Below are 20,598 nucleotides of genomic sequence, written 5' to 3'. Positions count from 1 at the left end.
GGGGTGTGTTACTTATGATGCAAAAGGTTTAGACAGAGGAAGTAGGTGCATGTGAAGAGTCTGGTAGCTTGGAGCTTTGGAGAGTCTACCCTAAGTTTGAGTTATATAAAAATATGGTTTACACCTATTGGTACCTAGAATTGAAGGCAGGACTACGCAGTATAAGCTACTTGAGAATTAGACTGAAGTACCTAGAAATTCCATGAACCAGATGGAAATTACTGTACTTGAGAGCCAATCCATTTTCTTCAGGTTCCTTCACACCAGACTTCATAAAGCAGCTATTGACTTCACTTTGTTCTTAGCCAGCTTCACATTTTATGATTATCTTTAAGGTTCCTGGAAGCTCCAACCCAACCCCTAAGAACATACTGTGCTTTGAACAGTTTGCTGTTGCAGTTCCTGGTTGGTCCTAAGACCTACTATTGTGCTGTGTTATAAGCAACAGCCTCAAAGCTTTTTTTCCCTTCCATATAATTTATAAAGCCTTTAAAGAACACAGTACCTTTATTTTTAAGTTGAAATTCACATAACATACAATTAACTACTTTAAAGGGTACAATTTGGTGGCCTAGTAGGACTGTTCTTTAATTATCTTAATGTTAAAATTGAATAAATAACCCACTCTGGCTGTGAGAAATTTGGCCCATCCTTGTTGGGGCTGTGTGGTAATAGCTGCATCTAGACTCAGGTAAAAATGTTTAAAGTAACTGTCTGAGTAGTTAGTTCTTAAGTGGTAATTTTCTGTCTTCATGACATTTGACTAGTACATTACAGAAAAGAAGGCTTCCTTAGCAAGGAAGCCTCGCTCTGTGTCTGGGGTGAGATTGAGTGGGTATGTGTGCATGTACATTGACTTATATATAGTAATTTTCATTTAAATCCTCTACTTAGTGAATATGGCAGAGGAAAACGTCTCAGGCCATCTCCCTGTGACTTTTCGTGTATTTACTCCTTCTGTGTTCTCATTAGTTCTTGCATTTAGGATAAGAGCTGTATTCATATTCCGTCCTTCTCTAAAGTTTTTTTCTTTTTTTTTCTTAATGGGAATTAAAGTCCTGTTCACGGGCAGCAAGGTTACAATATAGGTGCCTACTTCACCCCTGGTTATGCTTTATCTGAACAAATATTTTCATAGCTTTGCCTCATCAGTTTTCACTTCCACTACTGAACATATCCATCCCATATACTCTTTAGGAAAACCTAAGGAAAGGATAAAAAGAAGAAAAAGATGTTTTATTATACAGTCCTAAAACTTCAGAGCTGTGAAACATATAACATAGCCTTTAATGATCCTTCTTTTGAAGACCAAATAACAATAATGATATTTATTAAACAAGGCTCAGAAGGATTGTGGTTTGCCCACAATCACATTCTAACAACAGTTGAAAGTTTTGTTAGCCCTCACCTTTCGTATATGTAATTCAAGGAGAAGAAAACTTTAAGATTCAGAACATCTCTCTTCTTTAAACTTCATTGTGTCCTACAGTTTATTATAGTAGTTCTCACAAGTCAAGGGCTTTCAACTGTCAATATCAGTGCAAATAATGAATTTAAATTGTTCAGATTGTCCATCTGTTGGCAACTGTTATTATAGACCCTTTAAGTTGTTAAAACAGCCTTGTGTTGTATGTGGCCTAGTGATCTTGGAGTAACTTTAGTGCAGGGAGATAGAAACTTCACAGGTACTCGTAATGTGAGTGTATGTAATTCAAGAAGAAAACTTCAAGATTCAGAACATTTCTCTAAACTTCATTGTGTCTTATAGTTTATTATAGTTCTCACAAGTCGAAGGCTTTCAACTGTGAATATCAGTGCAAATAATGAATTTAAGGCATTCAGATTGTCCATCTGTTGGCAACTGTTATTACAGACCCTGTAAGTTGTTAAAACAGCCTTGTGTTAAATGTTTCCTAGTGATCATGGAGTAAATTTAATGGGGGGAGATCGAAACTTCACAGGTACTCTTAATGTGACTTAAATACAGATGTCAGAACCGAAATAAAGAGTAAAACAGAGGTGGAACTAAATTTACCCAGAATTTTTCTGCAGTGCCAAAGAGCATTTAAGTATCAACCTGCATGACCACTAGACTGCTGGTAACTCTAATACTACAGAATGAAAAAAAATTCTTACAGTAATGGCACCAAGATGTACTGCACCCACACCAAAGGGGTGATCTCAGATTCATCTCTGAAGAGCTACTGTATGCTACACCGTGTAAAATGATAGCATATCTGCTGATTTTTTTTCCAATCAAGGAGGTTGTTGTTTTCAGCATAATGAAAAAGAGGGGAAGCTCCACAAGGATTTAAAGTTGATAATGCCATCATCGTCTCCAAGAAGAAACGCAGGGATGCCGACTGCAATCAACTTTTATAGCCTAGTGCTGTTTCCTAATATGGTGAGATCTCTTCCCAAGGACTGTACTAGCATTTCTACTCTGTTGTCATCAGTCTTGTGTATGGAAGTAGTGTGTCTATGGAGCAGAGCGTAGTAATCTGGAATATTGCTGGAATGTTTTTAAACGTTGTTTTATGTGTTGGCATTGGCAAGAAAACTGACACTGAAGCCATTCTTTTTGTTTTTTCTTTATTATGTCTATAAATTGAGTATTCAGCTAAAGGAAAAGGAGGCTCTGGGTTATGACTTCATCAACAAAGTAGGAAGATTTCTTACTGACCTTAAGCTGAGTGTTATTTAACTTATGTTGTCTCTATTAAAATAATATTTTATTAAAATTTGTGATTATGGATTACTGATAGCCCTATTCCCTCATCCCTCACTTAGGGTGTGATTTGCTACCAGGTATGGACTGTGAATCATGGGGTCACAAAGAGTTGGATACAACTGAGCGACTGAACTGATGGGTTTTGGGGGTTCATTTTTACATCTAAACTATTAACATTCACTGATTAACCTAACCATAGTCTTCCCCAGCCCTAGTCCCAGATAGGAATGACATTTCTTGAGTCAGTGCTGCAAAACCTCACCTTTATTTTAAATGGCAGGTGATTGGAATGAAGCCTATTCCTGAACTAAGCAAAGATCTTTGATAATTTCTAAATAAATACATACAACCCTGCAAGTTTTGTTTTATAACATGCTTTCTGGTTTTAGTTCTTGACCGCTGTGAGTCTTATTCTGGTAGCTTGTGCTCACCTCTCTGTCTAGTTTTTCTTCCTTTGGGCAAAGAAGAAATTGCTTCTTTCTTTCTCTGTGTAACTGACCACAGTTAGAGGGGGAGGTCTTAACTAGATTTTAAGGGGCACTTCTGTGTGATACCCTTGTAGGACCCTTGACAGGCCCGAATTTTCCCTTTTCAGAAGAGAAGACAGGGCTCTGTCAGGTTCCTGAGTGTTCACTCAGTGTCTCTATGGTCATTTACCTCCCCATTTCCTTCTCAGTCAGTCTCTTTGTTCTCTCTTAAAAATCAAAACAGCACATTTAAGCACAATGCACAGTCTGGGTTGGGAGTAGATTGAGTAACAAATGTCTGATTGGTAGACTTTTCACTCGACTAGATTGCCATTATTCAGGAGTAGATTGAGTAACAAATGGCTGATTGGTAGACTTTTTACTTTACTAGATTGCCGTTATTCACTTACTTTTACTTCTAAGTAATTCTAGCTCTTTAAAAATATTTTCTGGACAATACTACTGAAATTCAGTGTTTCACAAATATATGTGATGTTTAATAAAGCTAATTTTTTTCCACTAAAAATTCTAGTTCTGTATAAAGCTCCAGGAGATGGTGAAATAGGAATTGTTGTTTCTAATTTATATTTAAGACTAAATATATAATTTATATTTTATTTTAAGACTGTTTCATCTGATCTTTCTCTCTTTTCCTTCTTGCTTTCCTTTCTTCAACACTGATTGAGAATTGGTCTGTCAAGACTATATCTGGCATTCTTTGCCAGTTGAACTACAATAAATCATAGCCAAGGATGAACACTTAAATATATATTTTAAATTAATTTTAAAACTAAGGCCACTTAGTGAACCTGATGGTAGGCATATAGCTGTTTAAATTCATCAGCAGGTAGGCCTTTTGAAATGCTGTCCTCCAAAGGAGTATTATCTTTTATAGGTCTGAAAAGAATACAGTCTTATTAGGATTAAATCTCTTTAAATTGAGGCATTATTTGAAAAACTGAAAGCAAGAAAATATATGTATTTTCCACAGTATAAATAGTGAGGAAGAAAAAGCAAAATAATCTTTTTTTTAGCTCATAAATTTCACATATGTATGTGAAAATAAAAGAATAAGTAAATTTCAATTTATATTCTTGTTTTGAAAAATCAAATGTTTATTTATAAAACAACCTCAAAACAATTTTAACAAATACCTCTGGTTTGTGAAAATAGTACAGTGAAGAAGAAAGATGTATGCTTGATCTGTTTGGTTGGAAGTGTTTATTACTATGACCATACATACCCATTATCTGTTTCATTTAGTTTTAGTATAATAATGAGGACTTCATTTCCTAAAATAATTTTTTTTCTAAAAATTAATTCTTACTTTAATGCCAAAAAGATAACTTTCTAAAAATAAAGCTCATGGTGGGTTTATATTTCAGAGCATGGAAAATCATATTTCAGAGCATGGATAATTTTTAGTCATCTTTTGAGGGTATTTTTGTGTCTTTGATATAAACCCTTAAGATAGGAGCCATCCTTCAGAAAAAGATGAGACTGACTGATCTTCACTGTCAAAACAAAAGTGAGCTGTGTAATAATCAAATGAAGCAAAAACTGGCTTTAGTGTTTTTTAATAACTTTTAGAAAATTTAGAAATCTTTAAATTTGCAAGATTATGAACATAAAAAGTCTTAAAATTTCAATGGACATATAACCCTATGAGGATTTCTTGCATGGGTACCAAGATACTTTGGTCTGAATGTAAGCCCGAAGGGAACTTACACTCCCTTAAAAAATATTTTATTGGTACTAAACCATCGAAAGCTATCGCTGCTTTCTTCAAAATAACCAAACTCCAGTGATCCGCTGAAGAAATAGAAAATAAGCAGAACAGCATGACTTGTAGGACGCTGCTGCAGAATGTTACAGCATCAAGCCCCAGACATAGCCAGTAAACGTTTGCTGAATGAAAACTTGTGGTTGAGAGGGTGATGTTTGTATCTGATTATTTTTGGAGGTATGCAAAGCCTGGATCTGGATCTGCTTTGTGTTAAATCTAGACTTGTGGAGACATTAATCAGATTCGTTTACAAATAAGTTATCTTATCTCTTTGTTGAACTGTGATCCTCAGTTCAGTGTTAACGATTTGCCTCATCACTCCATGATCAGTCCTTCTATCTTCTCTACCTCTGAACTCTGAAAATTCAGCTTGTGACTACTCCTTATTTTCCCAAGACCACCGTGCTCCCTCCTCCATACACACAAGCTTTACAAAATTTCACCTAACCAATAACCCTTTTTACCTCCAGTGTCTCATTTGTGATACAGACATATACACACAATTCAGAAAGCCTTTATAAATACCTTATTTTCTAGAACTCTACTTATGTGAGTACTGAAGAGCTACTTGGGGAACTTAATATTTTTCATAAACAGGGTGCTCTCATTAGGGAACTTATGATTGTTAAAGAATGTTTTTTTCTTGGCTAAACCAAAATCTTTTTCCCATTTATGCTTCTTCTCAAATATGTGAAGGCAGTATCCACTTGTCTAGTAACTTCTAGACATAGATGAAACATCCTTAGTCCTTTTAACCTTTTCGCATTTAACATGGTTTCTAGTTCTCTTTAGTCTATTTCTCCTCCACATATTTTGACATGACATTGAATGGCTTTCTTGAAATGTGGCGGTCATACTTTAATAATCCAGATGTGATTAGAGAATCTACTTTATCAACACTTTTCTTATTACTAATATTTGTATATTGCTTTATAGTTTACACAGTCTCTTTATAAAAATATCATGTGGAGTAAATATTATCCCTATTTTGTGAATGAGGAAACTGAGGCTCAGAGTGGTTATCATTTGTGATTGGCTCAGTGTCATACAGTTGATAATTTGGACATTTCACATCTATTTATGTGGGTTTAATGTTATTTAAAAAAATTATATTACCTAATTGTTATGAAATGGTGCAAGTAAAACTACTAAACCTTTTTTCATACATGTGACTGGTTAGTTAGATCTCTTCCATCCTGTACTTCCCAAATGTATTTTTAAAAACCTGAATGTAACCATGTTAAATTGTGTGTTTGGATTTGATGTAGAGTGTACCCTTGTTTGTATATTACCATCTTAACAAGTTTATCATATGAGACTATGTGATTATAAAGTGAGAGATAAATGTTATTAGTAACATTAATAGTGAAGAGTTTAAGGATTTTGATTTAAGAATAGTTGTAGTTTTAATTATTGATTCTGTCATCTGTAGAATTGGCTTTTTGTTTGCATGTTTAAATAAACTTTGTGGGCTTTGTTAAGTATAATCAGAAGCATGGAGTCAAAGATAATCCAAGCACTTTCTCAGGAACTTTCAGACTAACACACAGTGTCTTTAGCTCTGTGACAGTTCATCTAAACACTGCTGTCATCCATGCTGTAGAATCTTATACCAAAAGGTTACCATTAAAAAACTTCCAGAAATTGCTGAATTCAAGATATATCATAGTTATATCATTGAAAGTCTGTCCAAAGAATAAATTACTTTTATATGGTTGGTTCTTGATGGGAATGCATTTTGGCTTTCATTGACTGCTCTATTCCATTTGTTTTATGACATTGATGTGTTGGTGGGATAGAAATGAAGTTTAGCGATGAAGTCTTTGAGTTTGGGCAGGCAACAGAAGAAGAAAGGAAATGGATCCCGGAATTTAGAAGGAGGACATTTCCAGTGGGAAACAATTGTCAGTGGAAGCTGCCTTCACGACTGCTGTTCACCTCAAAGTTAAATTTCCTGTGTATTTCATTAGGAAAGGAGCAGAGGTTTTAGTCCAAAATGTTGCATATTATTTCTCATGAAAAATGATCCCAAATGCAAACAGTAGAGCAGTGCTTGCAAAACCTCTCATGTTCACTTCTAAAGAAATCAGGTGTCTTTCAGTCTGTTTCAAAATTTTCCCCAGAACCCAATTTAAGCATTTAGTTTACAGAGCTGACTTTTCTTTCTTTCCTTGTAATTCTCTTAACAATGGTTTTGTGATGACGTCTCTTGAGGATGAATACCCTAGAAGAGAACCCATGTTGCACCTAGAAATTTTAAGCTTACTGAAACTGAGTAGATTTGCTTACTGTCTTTGTATCTCTTGTGACTTACAGTTCTGTCTCCACGTTGCTTATTCAGCCCTTTCTGGTTTGAGGATCATGCTCTTTTATAAAGAAGATGGAAGGAGGCAGAATGAAGATGGAGCTACATAGCTCTGACTTTCCTCAGGACTTAACATTATGACAGGCTGAGCCATTGCCTTTTCCTAATTTTCTTCTGTTCCAAACTTAGCTTTTTGTTTTGTTTTGTTTTGTTTTTTGCCTTCAGCATTTTTCACAAGCTTCAGATCATTATGGATTCTGATTTTAATCCTCAAGGATTATGATACTCTTATCCACAGGTAGGTTACATAACTCTATCCAGCTTTCCACATCTTATCCCATGAGACTCTCCCTGCACAAGAACTAGTTTCTTTAGATTTTGCCCCAGTTTATTTTCCTTATTAGATTATTTATTGCATAGTCAGAATGTTCATATTTTGCATCTTCTATCGTCTGTGAATCACTGCCTCCTATAACTGCGGGACCACACTGACCCACCTTTCTTTTTCTTTTAAAAAAAAAAAAACAACCTTCTTTGGAAAGACGTTTTCTCAAAAAAACTGGAAGCAAATGTTCAGGGCTCGTCATTTAGAAAACATACCTCTTGAGGTTCAGAAACTGTTCACTGTACACAAAGAGGATCAAACAAGGCCCTTTCTGAAGGAACTCGCAGTGTAGTAGAAAAAGCTGATAGACAAGCGAATGCAATTCACTGAGGTGGTTACAAAAGCAGCCAGGATGTCAGCCATCCAAGAACTCCATCAGCTAGTCTCATTCCTTGCTTCCTAAAGCCCTAACGTTATGTCACACACTTTAGGGCTTCTATTGTATTCACAATAGCCAACCTGTGCTGTGTTGGTCAGAAGTCCAGAAGAAAATTTCTCCTCTGTTTCCACTTTGGGAAAGGCGGGGGTCAGGAGATGAATTTTATCAGGTTTATTTTCTCCTGGCAGAATCAGATCTCAGAGGTTTTGCAAGTATTGCTCTACTGTTTGCATTTGGGGTCATTTTTCATGAGAAATAATATGCAATTGGGTGAAATCATATTCTGATGGATCCACGTATCTTCTCCTGGGTGGTAAGCTCCCTCAGTCATCCTTGGATGTCCTCATAGGGCTTTTGTTCATAGTTCTTAGTTTCATGCTCACTTAAATGCTTTCTTTCAAGCTTCCAACTTCAGGTTTTGTCAGTTCCTTACATTGGATTTTTGTCCCTCCCATCGTTTAGTTTTGTGTATTCTGGTTCAGGTTCCACCTAAAAATGCTTCTAAGAATGTATTGTCTTCTCCTTCATTGACTTCTCAGTTGCCTTTTTCCTCATTCTAAGTGAGGCTTTATATATAGACTCCTTTCTCTAGATACTTTTTCCTATTGTGTTTGTTTTTTCTTTTTTTCCTTAAATAGATTTTGCTTCTTCAGATCCTTCATAAAGCAAACATCTAAATGTTTTCCCGGCTTTCATTAAAGGATCTGATTCTTCTTCAAAAACAAACTTATAGATCCTTGTAGGAACATTCTAGAAGAGACAAGTATACATTGTGCAAAGCACATCTATGTGTATTGTACCATATATTGTGGTTTGTGATTAGCTGCTTCTGCTGCTCTCTGTTCAATATGGAATGCCTTTCCCTTTTCCATATCAGCTTCTCTTCCGCTGAGCTTCTCCAGCCATCATTTATCCTGCATGCAGAAAGGCACAGTTGTTCATTTTCTTCCTTATGCCCCACAGGACTTTGTTCATATCACAGTACTTATTATCACACGCCATATTGTTTTTTAAACATGTCTGCCCTCCCTTTCTCTTGGCCTGTGAGTCCTGCCAAGACACAGACTGGATGGTAATGTGCTTGGTGGTGAGAACACACACTTTGGAATCAGAATAGATATGATTACTGACTTCAGCGCTTTTGAACTATTTACTCACTGTGAACTTTAGGTACTTGATATCCTAGTACCAACTGGGCTAGGTAGCAGTTTCATTTTCCAGAATCAACTTAGTCTTCTCGTTTATAAAATGAAACTACTACTTGACTCATTGGATTGTTGGTACTAGGATATCAAGTACATAAAGTGCATAGTGAGTGAATAGTGTCTAGAGTAGAAAAATGGATAGAATATAGCTAATAGGCCTGTTTACTGTCTCAGGCATATAATGTTAGAATATCTTTTTTTTAAGTATTCTTGACTTATTTTGGTAAATTGGATTTTAAAAGTTATATTTATTTTTGTTTTGATATCTCAAGCACTATTGAAAGCATATTTTAGTGGCCTCTTTTCTTCAGAGAGGCCTTTTGGGCCCCCAAACTTAGCTGATTCCTACTTTCAGAAGGATTTGCACACTTTTTGGTAAAACAGGTCGAATCGCTGCATTATACAGATATTATGTAAATAGGCCTTTTCGGGGAAGGTGGTTTTTCAGTTCCTCTCAAGTTGGGTCTTTGATTCAGCAAGTATCTTGAAGCATATCATGTTTATAAGACACTGAGCTGTATGCTCAAGAAGGTATAAGCCAGCCTCCTTCAGGCGTGTCAGTAGAGTTGTGAGAGAAGATGAGAGTACACGTAAGAGTGTACTGGATGTCACAGCACAGTGTGCGGCTGCTGTGCGCTTCAGACCACAGGACCCTCATCCAGGATCATCTCTGGGGAAGACTTGGACTTTTGAAAGAGTAAAGATTAATTGAAGAGATCAGGAAAGCATTCTAGACAAGGAGAAAGGAGGGAAGTAGAGACAGTCCAGAAAGCCTAAATCATATTTAGCTGATCCTCGGGGCCTCTCTTTTGCTGTTTGTGTCATTTCTACTCTGAGTTCTTAGAATGTTTCACTTAATCTCTACTTTCAGATCTATTAAACCCTTAAGATGTTGTGCCCCAGCAAATGTGCTGTGCAGTAGTGGTCTGTTTTGCTTTATATAACGAGCATAATTCGAGAAAATCTGAGGATCAGTTCTTTTTGTTCAGATGGAATAGCTTTTTTTTTTTTTTTCATAAACTGATTTTATAAATCTGTTGGAAAGAATTCATTCACATTTTAGTTAATAAATTGAAATGATTGTTGTGACTGTCTTAGAGAACAGCATGCCTGTATCATAAAGGCTTTCTTTAAGTTCTGATAGGAGAAATTTTGTGTACTTTTTAAAGTTTGGTTTTATATATAGGATGAGCATAATTCATTTCTATTTCAGTTGCTTAGAGGTATGTTGAAGTATGAGAAAGTTTAGGCTTTTCTTGAAATCATATACTGATGGAGATAGACTCCATCCCCAAACTCATAGTAGTTAATATCTAACAGGGTTAGGGGAGGCGGGGAGTTTAGCAAGGGCTAGAGTGACTGAGACAGGCCATACTCAGTATCCTAAAAATATTTGAGAATCTAAGTAGCAAGAATTAATCATAATGGGAACTAAATTTCTGATAGACAGCCCCTTGTACCAAGAAAGATTTGTTTCACTAAGTAACCTGCCTTTCGAAGTAGCTTCTGACTTTGAACTATAAAGGACAGCAGTAAAGACAAGGAAGATTAAAGCTTTTTAGAAAACAAGATCAGATTGAGGAGACTTTGGGGAGTAGCGGTGCAATAAGAATTAAAAATTGAAGAGAATAAACTCTTTTAGGAATGTTTTGGGACTGGAACTCTCAGTGACTACTTCCCAGCTGAGACTGCTAACAGATATTTAACTTGAAGTAAGAGGTCTCTGGTCCTAGGGACTGTCGGCCGGAACAGAGTAACGAAAGGATCAGGGCTGAATACGTGGACCAGTTGTCCCTGCCCCAACAGGCAAGTGGAGAAATTGGTAGATTTGTGACTGTAGTTGCATCTAGCTAGTTTAATTAATAAGAACTATGTGTTTATAATAAAAAGACCTTGTGGAGGGGAACCAAAGAGAAGGTAGAGGCAAGAATGCCAAGTGGAGATAAAATCATGACTTGGTGGTATATATTGTATTCGAGGAAACAAAAACTTGGAAAGGCCTTTTATTTTAGGATTCCCCTTGCTGTTGCTACTGCTAAGTCACTTCAGTTGTATCCGACTCTGTGCGACCCCATAGACGGCAGCCCACCAGGCTCCCCCGTCCCTGGGATTCTCCAGGCAAGAACACTGGAGTGGGTTGCCATTTCCTTCTCCAATGCATGAAAGTGAAAAGTGAAAGTGAAGTCGCTCAGTTGTGCCGACTCTTAGCGACCCCATGGACTGCAGCCCACCAGGCTCCTCCGTCCATGGGATTTTCCAGGCAAGAGTACTGGAGTGGGGTGCCATTGCCTTCTCCGTTAAGTGTGTTTTATTTCACCTTGTTATTATACATAGATCTTCTGTCTTCTATCTTAGCAGGTCTTGTTTTTCAAATGCAATCTTACCTGCTACCCTGAAATGTGAAATAAGTTGAAATCAGGAGGTGGGAGCAGATGTGTTGTCCTTCTGCTCTTATCCCCTTAACTTCTTCCTTAGGGCTCCTTGCAGTCTGTATAACCAATTTGAAAATTTTTCTCTTAGATAAAGATTTTATGCAAGCCAGAAGAAATCACTGGCTTATCACCAGTGATGATTTATCATAAGGAGCAGATTTTCCCACAGTCTTGTTCTCTGTAGCAAAGTTTTACATTTTATAATAACATATTGCAGTTAATCTGATGAACAGAAAGGAGAGAAATCCACTTGGCTGCTGTAATGTGTGCTTTTACCTAAAGCCATTCAGCTTTTCCTGCTTTTGATTTTCTGTGAAAGGCTTGATGTCAGAACACAGCTTAATTTGGTTTTGTAATATGTTATAATCATTGCTTATAAAATGCATCTTCATGTGTATTTTCTAGCAAATAGTTGGGCTAGGTATGTAAAAACGCCAAAGATAGTTTTAACATGTCATGGATTTTTCAGGCTCAGGGCATCTGAACTTTAAACTCCATGAATGAGAGGCTACAGCTTTTTCACCCACATTTCTACACGTGTGCCTACCTAGCCGCTCTTTTTACTAAACTTTTATAGCATTTGTTAATCATGTACAACCCCATGACATTTCTTCTGTTGGTTTTACAGACTGTGGTTGTTGAGCTTTTTCCCGTGTTTGCTTTGTCTCACTATCTAGACTTTAAGCTGCTTAAGAACAGGAGTTAAGGCATAGGGCTTTGTCCTCCCTGCGTACCGTAGGATTCACTAAGTAGTTGCTTTGACTTTTATTTTGGCAGCCTTAACACATACATTTTCTGTTGTTGCTAAAAACTAGACTTGTCATCTTGCTTAATGCGTAATGACCGGCTTGTTACGGACCGAGTCTTAGGCTACCAGCAAACTGGCAGAATTTTAACTATAATTTCTTCCTTAATAAAATGTGTTCTGAGCTAGGTAAGTCGAAGTATACTGATATTTCTTATACAGAGGAGTATGAGAATGTGATATAAGGCATCTTGAAAGTGCTTTAAATTCTGTCTTTGAGTTCTGTTCTAAAAAATAAAACTACTACAAACAACTTCACCTGCTCTCCTGCCCTCGAATTATTTAGAACCGAAAATAGTTGTTTTGTACATATTTGAAAATTATAAATTGAAAGTAAAATTTTAACATCATAAAACATTTAAACATATCAGCAGTCCCTTAAAAATACACAATCCTTCCCTAATGTATTATGCTGTGCTGTGCTTAGTCAGTGGTGTCCGACTCTGCGACCGCATGGACTGCAGCCCGCCAGGCTCCCCTGTCCACGGGATTCTCCAGGCAAGAGTACTGGAGTGGGCTGCCATGTCCTCCTCCGGGGGATCTCCAACCCAGGGCTGAAACCCAGGTCTCCCACAGTGCAGGCAGATTCTTTACCATTTGAGCCACCAGGGAAGCCCAGTGTATTATGCTGCTTCTAATTAAATACGTGAACAGTAAAATTAGTATCGTTTAGTATAAAGTATGTTCGGTGACATGATTTTCATTGTAGTTTGCTTATGGTAAGTTTATTGTTGTTCATTTATTTGGCTGCTCCAGGTCTTAGCTGTGGCGTGTGAGATCTAGTTCCCTGACCAGGGATCAAACCTGGGCCTCCTGCGTTGGGAGCACAGGGTCCTAGGCACTGGACCACCAGGGAAGTCCCTGCTTACGGAAAGTTTAAAGGGCTTTCTCATGTCTTGTTTGTCTTTGTACTGTGTTGGTGGTGAGAAGGCTTATTAGTTAGGTTGACTGCACAGCACCTCTGGGAGAATGCTGGATATCAGCTCTACATTCCTAGGAGGAGACTATTGTGCACAGAGCCACTTCCTGGCAACTGAGAAATGTTCTTACCTTGACTTTTCGGAAACTACTATCTATTCAGTATTGAGTATTTAAAAAAAAATTGTTGTTAGGCATTTATCAAGTAATAAATGGGCTTCAGATTGCTTTTCCTTCTCTTATTTGATCCTTATAAGAGAAAAAAGCAGATGTTATAAAATAGGGTCCTGGCATATTAAGAGACTTGCATGCACTTATATGTTCAAGGTTATGTTAATTACGGTTGCCTTATAGAAGCTATCTGCAATTTTCAGCCCAGTGTTTTCTCCATTACAGCTATTGACTTGTACATAGTGAATTTATATGGCAGTGTGAAGTCCTGTATAAGCAAAGGGAAATGAAGTCGCATCAGGTTGCATCCAGGTTACTATTTAAAAGGAAATGTGTGTTCGAATGGAATTGTTTAGAGTCCTAGAAACAAAGGAATCAACTTCCTTTGTGTCAGTGGTTGTCAACAAGGGATAATTTTGCCTCTCCGCACCCCAGTAGCCATCTGGCAATGTCTGGAGACATTTCTCATTGTCAGAATCGGCGGTGGGGGGGTTGGGGGTGTTGTGCATAGGACCTACTAGCATCCAGCAGTGCTGCTAAACACCTGCAGGGCAGAGGACAGCCCCCGTGTGATGAGAAACGAACTGTCATTTCTCCTGAATGTCAGTTGTGCCGAGGTTCATCTGCCCTGCCACATGTATTGCAAGGAATGGAATTACCAGAAGCCCTCTCAGCCAGAACAGATTTGGGCCAGAGGTGGGGTGGGAATGTGGGCAGGGAGGTAGAGTAGGTGATTACAGGTGTGGCTCTTGAAGTTTTGATGGATTTATCTGATTTCCTTTTTCTTGGTCTTTCTTTGTGCCAACACTTGGCATAGCAATAGTAGAGAAAACAGTGAAGAAAACTTTTTGCAAGCAGCTGAGAATAGTGGTCCTGTACCCTGAGCTAATGATGTCAGTCCACTTCCTGCGACACTTGCAACTTCACTGCAAGCCAGCCAGCCATGCTGTCAGGCTCCCATGATGTCTAGGCACATACATGACTTTGTTTTTTAGCAAGATTGTAAGAATTATAAACTAGCTAATTTATTTCCCAAGGTATTTAATAATCATAGTTCGCCTTGGGAGGATCTAAGTTCCTCGTTGTTTCTATATCATGTGCCATCTGTGAGTGTCTTTGGCTAACATACTCTTGCTTGATTTCATTAGCCTAAAATCAGAGAAAATAGATGTTATTTTTTAGAGGATTTTTTAAGTTCACAGCAAAATTGAGTGGAATATGGGAAGTTCCCATATACCTCCTGCCTGTGAGCAGATATCTTTGATTTTATTGTGATACTAATTTTCAAGTAAACTTTATATAGATGCAAATGTTATTCTGTTAATGCAGAGTTCCTTAGTCCAGCTTTCACTAAATGTAAAGCAAAAGTAAGGAGAAAATGGGTTTTTACTAAGTAATGGGTTTTTTTTTCTTTTCCCAGTGCAGTAGAAGAGGGAACCTCAGTTTGTCTTCATAGGTTTCTTGCTGAGTTTGGCTACCTAAAATTCAAGGGCTTTAATCTTCCTTAAAGTGTTCCCATGTAGTTGTACATCACCTTTTTATATCAGGGAGATTTTTTTTTCCCCTCCTGTGAAGTTTTCCTTATTTAGAATTCAATTTTTGATTAACTGAAACCAAGTTAAGTTATTCAGTCTGATAGTGTGACTACTTTAAAGGTTAGAATGTGCCGTAGCCTCCAAACCTTGTACTTGAGAGTGTTCTAGGACTTTATTAGTGTGATTTTGTTAATGCCTCATGAAGTTGGAGCCAAGAGGAGACTGATGGTTGTGTTGTTGGTTAGAATTTTTTCACCCTGGCTGCCAAGTCTCATTTGTTCCTTCAGTGAAATATTTCTTCTGCAAGTCATGACTGATGGACATTCTATAATGTTTCTGTGTTTTTTTTGCTTCCTTTTCATCCTGAGTCTCACAGGCCCCTGGGATTTGCCTTAAACATTTGACCTGTTAAAAAGCTAAATAATAGACTATACAAATACAAGGTAAATAGTCTATATAAAATCTAAAGCTTGGTGCTACTTAAAAAAAAATCTCAGCTAAGGTCTGGCTTTCAAGTGTTAACTATATAAGTTATGTGACTTGGACAAATTATTCTAGAGTCTGTTTCTTTATCTGTTAAATGCACACTATTCTTCCTGCTCTGCATACCTCACAACATAAGCATCAAATGAAATAATGACTGTGAGAGTGCTTTGTGAATTGTACAACACAGTGCAAGTATGAGGTAGGATGCAAATAGAAGGGTGAGCCTTAGGAAATTACACTGATGGTGAATTGGAATTTTGTTTGAAGAATTTATTTTCCTTTCTACTGACTCGTATGGTGTAGATTGCTTCTTCATTTTAGTAAATTCAGAGATGACTTGCTGCATTTGGTTGTAGTTTCTATCTTCTTATAAATAATGTCAGTAGGGTTAAAAGCTTCACTGACTGAAACGTTTTAATTTAGCATAGGTCAGTGATTGGGGCAAAGGAAAAATTATAAAAAGAAAACTAAATCCACCAAATAGCCTAGACTGTACCTGATGAAGTGCCATTTTCGTCATCATCATTAATGGTGATTTCTCATCAGTTCTGTAGAACTCAGTTTTCTGTGCTCTTCTCAAGAACTGCAGTTTGTAGTTTGACCTACTGCGCTAGTCTCAATAAGACAGTTATTCTAAGTAGTAATTACACTTTTACCCTTCCCCTCCCAACAAGCAATTAGTTATATGCCGTATGGATTCTGGATGGTAGCAGACCCAGTGAGTTTAGTCACAATTTATGAAAGCCTTTTTATCTTGATAGCATCTTATCATATTTGATGCTATTTATAAATAGAACCAGGGAACTAACCGTAGGACTCCAGGTCTTGTGTTGTGAATGATTGGTAGAACTCTAAGGGCAGAGTGGGCAGGCCACTGGCAATGATTCCATTTAAAGGGTAGCTTCGCCCCTGCCTCCTTGGCCTTTGTGACGAATGGAAAAATACTCTTTTCAGATTCAAAAGCCTATTCATTACGCCTTTCTCCTCTGAAATACATGATCAGTTTTATAATCAGGAAGAACTTAATTATTTTTTTTCTATTGGTTTATGTTTGCTTTTCATAAAATGGCTTTTTTTTTTTCATTTAATGGGCTCAGAATACAATCCTATACTGAACTTCACAAGCTTGCTTTTTTTATGTATAGCATAAATTACCTCAGCTGGCTACATGCCCCACTAACTGAAACTTCATAATGTAGCTGGAACCAAATTATGCTCTGGAGCATTGAGTCTTTAAACTGGACTGTTGGCTTACAAAAGCAAATGGTAAAGTATCTGTCAGGACAAGAAGCTCCCTCTCCTGATCCTTAAGCAAGTTTTTCCTTACTGATTTCAGGGGCTCTGAGCTCACAAGCAAAATCCTAACCAAGTTTATCTTGCTAGGACAACCCATTCTAGATGCTCAATAAAGAAAGAATAATTCTTCTCCCACTTAACCACAAAAGAACAACATATGTTTCTAACGTCAGCTTTTTATTTTTTTTTTTTATCTTTCATTTTTTTGTTGGTAAATCTCCCAGACAACAGCAGTTCTGTAGAGAGTTTAAATATGAAGGAATGGCAGGACGGGCTAAGGGCACTTCTACCCAACATTAACATCAACTTTGGTGGACTGCCCAATTCTTCCTCCCCCTCCAACGCCAACCACAGTGCACCAGCGTCCAACACTGCCACCACCGACAGCCCGAGTTGGGACCACCCTGGCAGCTGGACAGACCCAGCCATCATCACAGGTAACTTTCTCGCTCCTTCAGCTCCTCTGACTGCCACCGGTTTGGTTTTTAGCACAGGTGATCTAATAGCAGAGGTCTTGTCAACATAATCTTCCCCCAAAGTCACAAGTGTGTGGCAGCTTCTTTGATCCTCTGGGGTCATGTAGCCTCAGTTCTTAACTCTGTTGGCCTAGTTGTGTAATAAGGCGTTTGGTACATAGGTTGCTTCCTTTGATGTCAGTAGGTGCTCATGTCTGACAGCAAGCGTGTATTTTGTAGGTCTCAAAGTACAAAAGGATCTGACTTATCCTCTTAAAGGAACATACTCCACTTTAAAACATAAAGCTCTCTATTATAAGGCTATCTGGTCCGTGTATCCCTACTAGAGAAGGAGAAGCACAATTGGGAAATACCTTCATGCAATCTTGGGGACTGGTTTTTGCAACTCCACCTCTGTGACACGGGGGGATAATGTCTGTATAGTTGAAGAGGAGGCGTGGGTTTGTGTGACAATAAATCGTGGTCGTTGGGGTGGAGGATAAAAGCAACGTAAGGCTGAGAACGTCTTATTTGGACGGAGTTGAAAATTGCATTTCTTATTAGATAAACTAAGCACCTTAAAATTTTTTGTTTGATGAATTTCTTATTCTCTCTGCACAGACTCACCATCTTCCTTCTTGTTTTGTTTTCTCTCCTTAGGTATTCCAGCATCTTCAGGAAACAGTTTAGACTCTCTTCAAGATGACAATCCTCCACACTGGCTAAAATCCCTTCAGGCCCTCACAGAGATGGACGGCCCCACTGCTGCTCCGTCACAGACCCACCACAGCGCCCCCTTCAGCACACAGATCCCTCTGCACAGAGCCAGTTGGAATCCCTACCCTCCTCCTTCAAACCCTTCCAGCTTTCACTCCCCACCCCCAGGCTTTCCGACAGCCTTCAGACCCCCCAGCAAAACCCCCACAGATTTATTACAGAGTTCAGCACTGGACCGCCACTAGTGGGGGGAAGTCACCGGAGAACGCAGCATTTGTCCCGCCCCGTTTTCTCCCTCTCGGCCCACCCACAGCTCCCTTCTCATCTCTTATGTTCTGAAGAATCCAGTTCCTGATCAATTTTTTTTTTCTCCCTACCCCTAGATGCAATGCGATCACAGGGTCATTACCATCTTTCTTTTTTAATTGTAAAAGTTTCTGTTGATCCAGCATTCAAGTGACACTGTTGAATGTTTTCTAAAAATGCCTTTTTAAGGAGGAAAAAAAAAAAAAATCAAAGGGCAGTCTCGAAACTTAGAAAATTACTGTTTGTCTGTTGCTCATAATAATGATATAATCTGCTTAGCAGAAAATGACGATTAATCTCTAGGAAAGGTGAAGTAAATGCATTATCAACTGCAGAAGTTTGAAAACCAGGTTGAAATGAGATTGCTAAATGCATGGGGGAAAGCAGTGGTCCTGGCATCCATCTTGTATTCAGCTTATCACTATTGCAGGGAAAATGCTTTTAATTTAATTTTTAATTATTTTGGCAAGTTGATGGAGAGGACTTGATTGTGTTGTTAAGCTTAAGAATTTATTGGAAGTTGATGGAAAGATAAATTGATCCGTAGTAGTAACTGGCCTGTTGCTAAAGAGTTTATAAGGAGGGGAGAAGTGATTTTTTTAAAGGAGAAAAAATTTTGACTTTAGATTTAAAATAAATTCAGATGTTTTAAAGAAAAAAAGTATTCACAGATTTAATACCTATGCATAATATATAAGAGCTGAAATATAAGTGATTTTGTCAATCTTTCTCCTCTGTCAGAATCTTTTTTTCTTTTTACCGTAAATTCACCTGACTAAGGGCACTCTGAGATAGCACTGCTCTGGGGCCATCTGATCACCATCAGGAGCAAATCTCTGACCTCCTTGCCTGCAGCTTTTAATTAACCCTGTAGTTTCTGGACGTTTGTGCAGTATTGAAAAGACAGGAGAAAAGAAAACAGAAACCTGGTTATAACCTGATGCTAAAACTAAAAAAAAAAAAGGAAATGTACCTCTTTCTTCAGAATTAAAACTAAAATCTTAAATAAAACAGAAAACTTGATGATGACCCTTGGGTTGTTCTTGTTTTTGTTTTTCCATTTTGTTGCATGTGAATTTGAAACATTTTGTGGTAACAGTCATCGGGTGTATCCATGGATTTTACATCTTCAACAATAGGGAAGATGGGTTAGAAGAAGAAACTAGAGAAAAAATTAATCTTACTGTCAGGCGTTGCCATGTGTGATGATCAGCCCATCTTACCTTCAAGAGTTCCTCTTCCAGTGGCTTTCAGTAGAAGATGCTGCTTTGTGCTGTTGCATTGTGTGGGCCACACTTTCCCAACTGAGAAGCCTCACGTGCCACAGAGGAGCACATGGGCTGTGGCATGCTGAGACAGTGGTGGTCTCGGGGAGATGTGGCAGGGCCAGCAGGCAGGGTGCCATCCAAGTAGCAGCACGTGTGCACGCTGCGGCGGGAAAGAGGAAGAGATCAGAAACACTGATGCGGGAGACCCACAGAGGCGTCTTTCGTGACCAGCTGTTCTAGGGAGGACCTAAGAGGGAGAGAGAGTCACACCACTGACCAACGGAGAGGATGAGGTTGCTAGAAATCTGCGTGATTGGGTTACATTCAGAAGTCCAAAGCTGGAGTTGGTATATTTCCAGCTACCTCCATTAAGCAGATCTTTGTGGGATGAATTAAGTAGATCTTTTGAGATTTTACGTTCTGGTTTTTTTCGGGTTGATTGGCCTTCTTCTTACCTTTAATCTGTACTTCTATTTGATACCAAAAAAATTTTTTAACAATCTTCAAAGAATGTGAAGCAGATTGTCTCAAATACATGTCACCATAGTAGACATGACTGGGTGAACATCAAATTATATTTTAAAAAATTAACTACAGTGTAACCTGTGATAGGAGAAGACTATAGGCTGTAGGCTTTCTTTGGTCTGTAAGCTTTGCTTCAGTTGCCTACATCTTCCAGTTGCCTAAATCTTTACTTTTTGCTGCAGAGTGGTGGCCCAACACACAAGTAATATCAGGTAGTCGTGAATTATAATCAAGGCTTTGGGGCATTTGGGCCAGGGGGGTTGGTATATCAATAAAAATGTAAAAGGAGGGCAATTCTATTTTGCATGGATGTGCTATGATTGTGTATATGCTTAATGAATCATACATACAGAAGACCTTATAAAATATGTAAATGCCATTTAAAGAATAATAAAACCCTATATGCCTACCACCTCAGTTAGAAAT

The 20,598-nt window shown here is 38.0% G+C and overlaps 1 protein-coding gene across 4 annotated transcripts in view; it reads left to right on the top strand.

Moving 5' to 3' along the window:
- CNOT4 (CCR4-NOT transcription complex subunit 4) overlaps positions 1–19,342 on the top strand; it is a 152,064-nt gene extending 132,722 nt beyond the window's left edge. For 2 of the 4 annotated variants that reach the window (XM_040259942.1, XM_040259943.1), the window contains exons 11-12: positions 17,126–17,338; positions 18,017–19,342. In XM_040259942.1, coding sequence (XP_040115876.1) covers positions 17,126–17,338; positions 18,017–18,318 — 515 coding nt within the window. In that variant the 3' untranslated portion in view covers positions 18,319–19,342. The remainder of the gene's footprint in view (positions 1–17,125; positions 17,339–18,016) is intronic. The other 2 variants (XM_040259944.1, XM_040259945.1) reach the window with 2 other exon arrangements.
- Positions 19,343–20,598: the final 1,256 nt, after the last annotated feature.

This window comes from Oryx dammah, unplaced genomic scaffold (genome assembly GCF_014754425.2).
Source record: "Oryx dammah isolate SB20612 unplaced genomic scaffold, SCBI_Odam_1.1 HiC_scaffold_18, whole genome shotgun sequence".
Classification (NCBI taxonomy): domain Eukaryota; kingdom Metazoa; phylum Chordata; class Mammalia; order Artiodactyla; family Bovidae; genus Oryx; species Oryx dammah.
The sequence above is the reverse complement of the archived record's forward strand: the minus strand, read 5'-3'. Positions and strand labels throughout refer to the sequence as shown.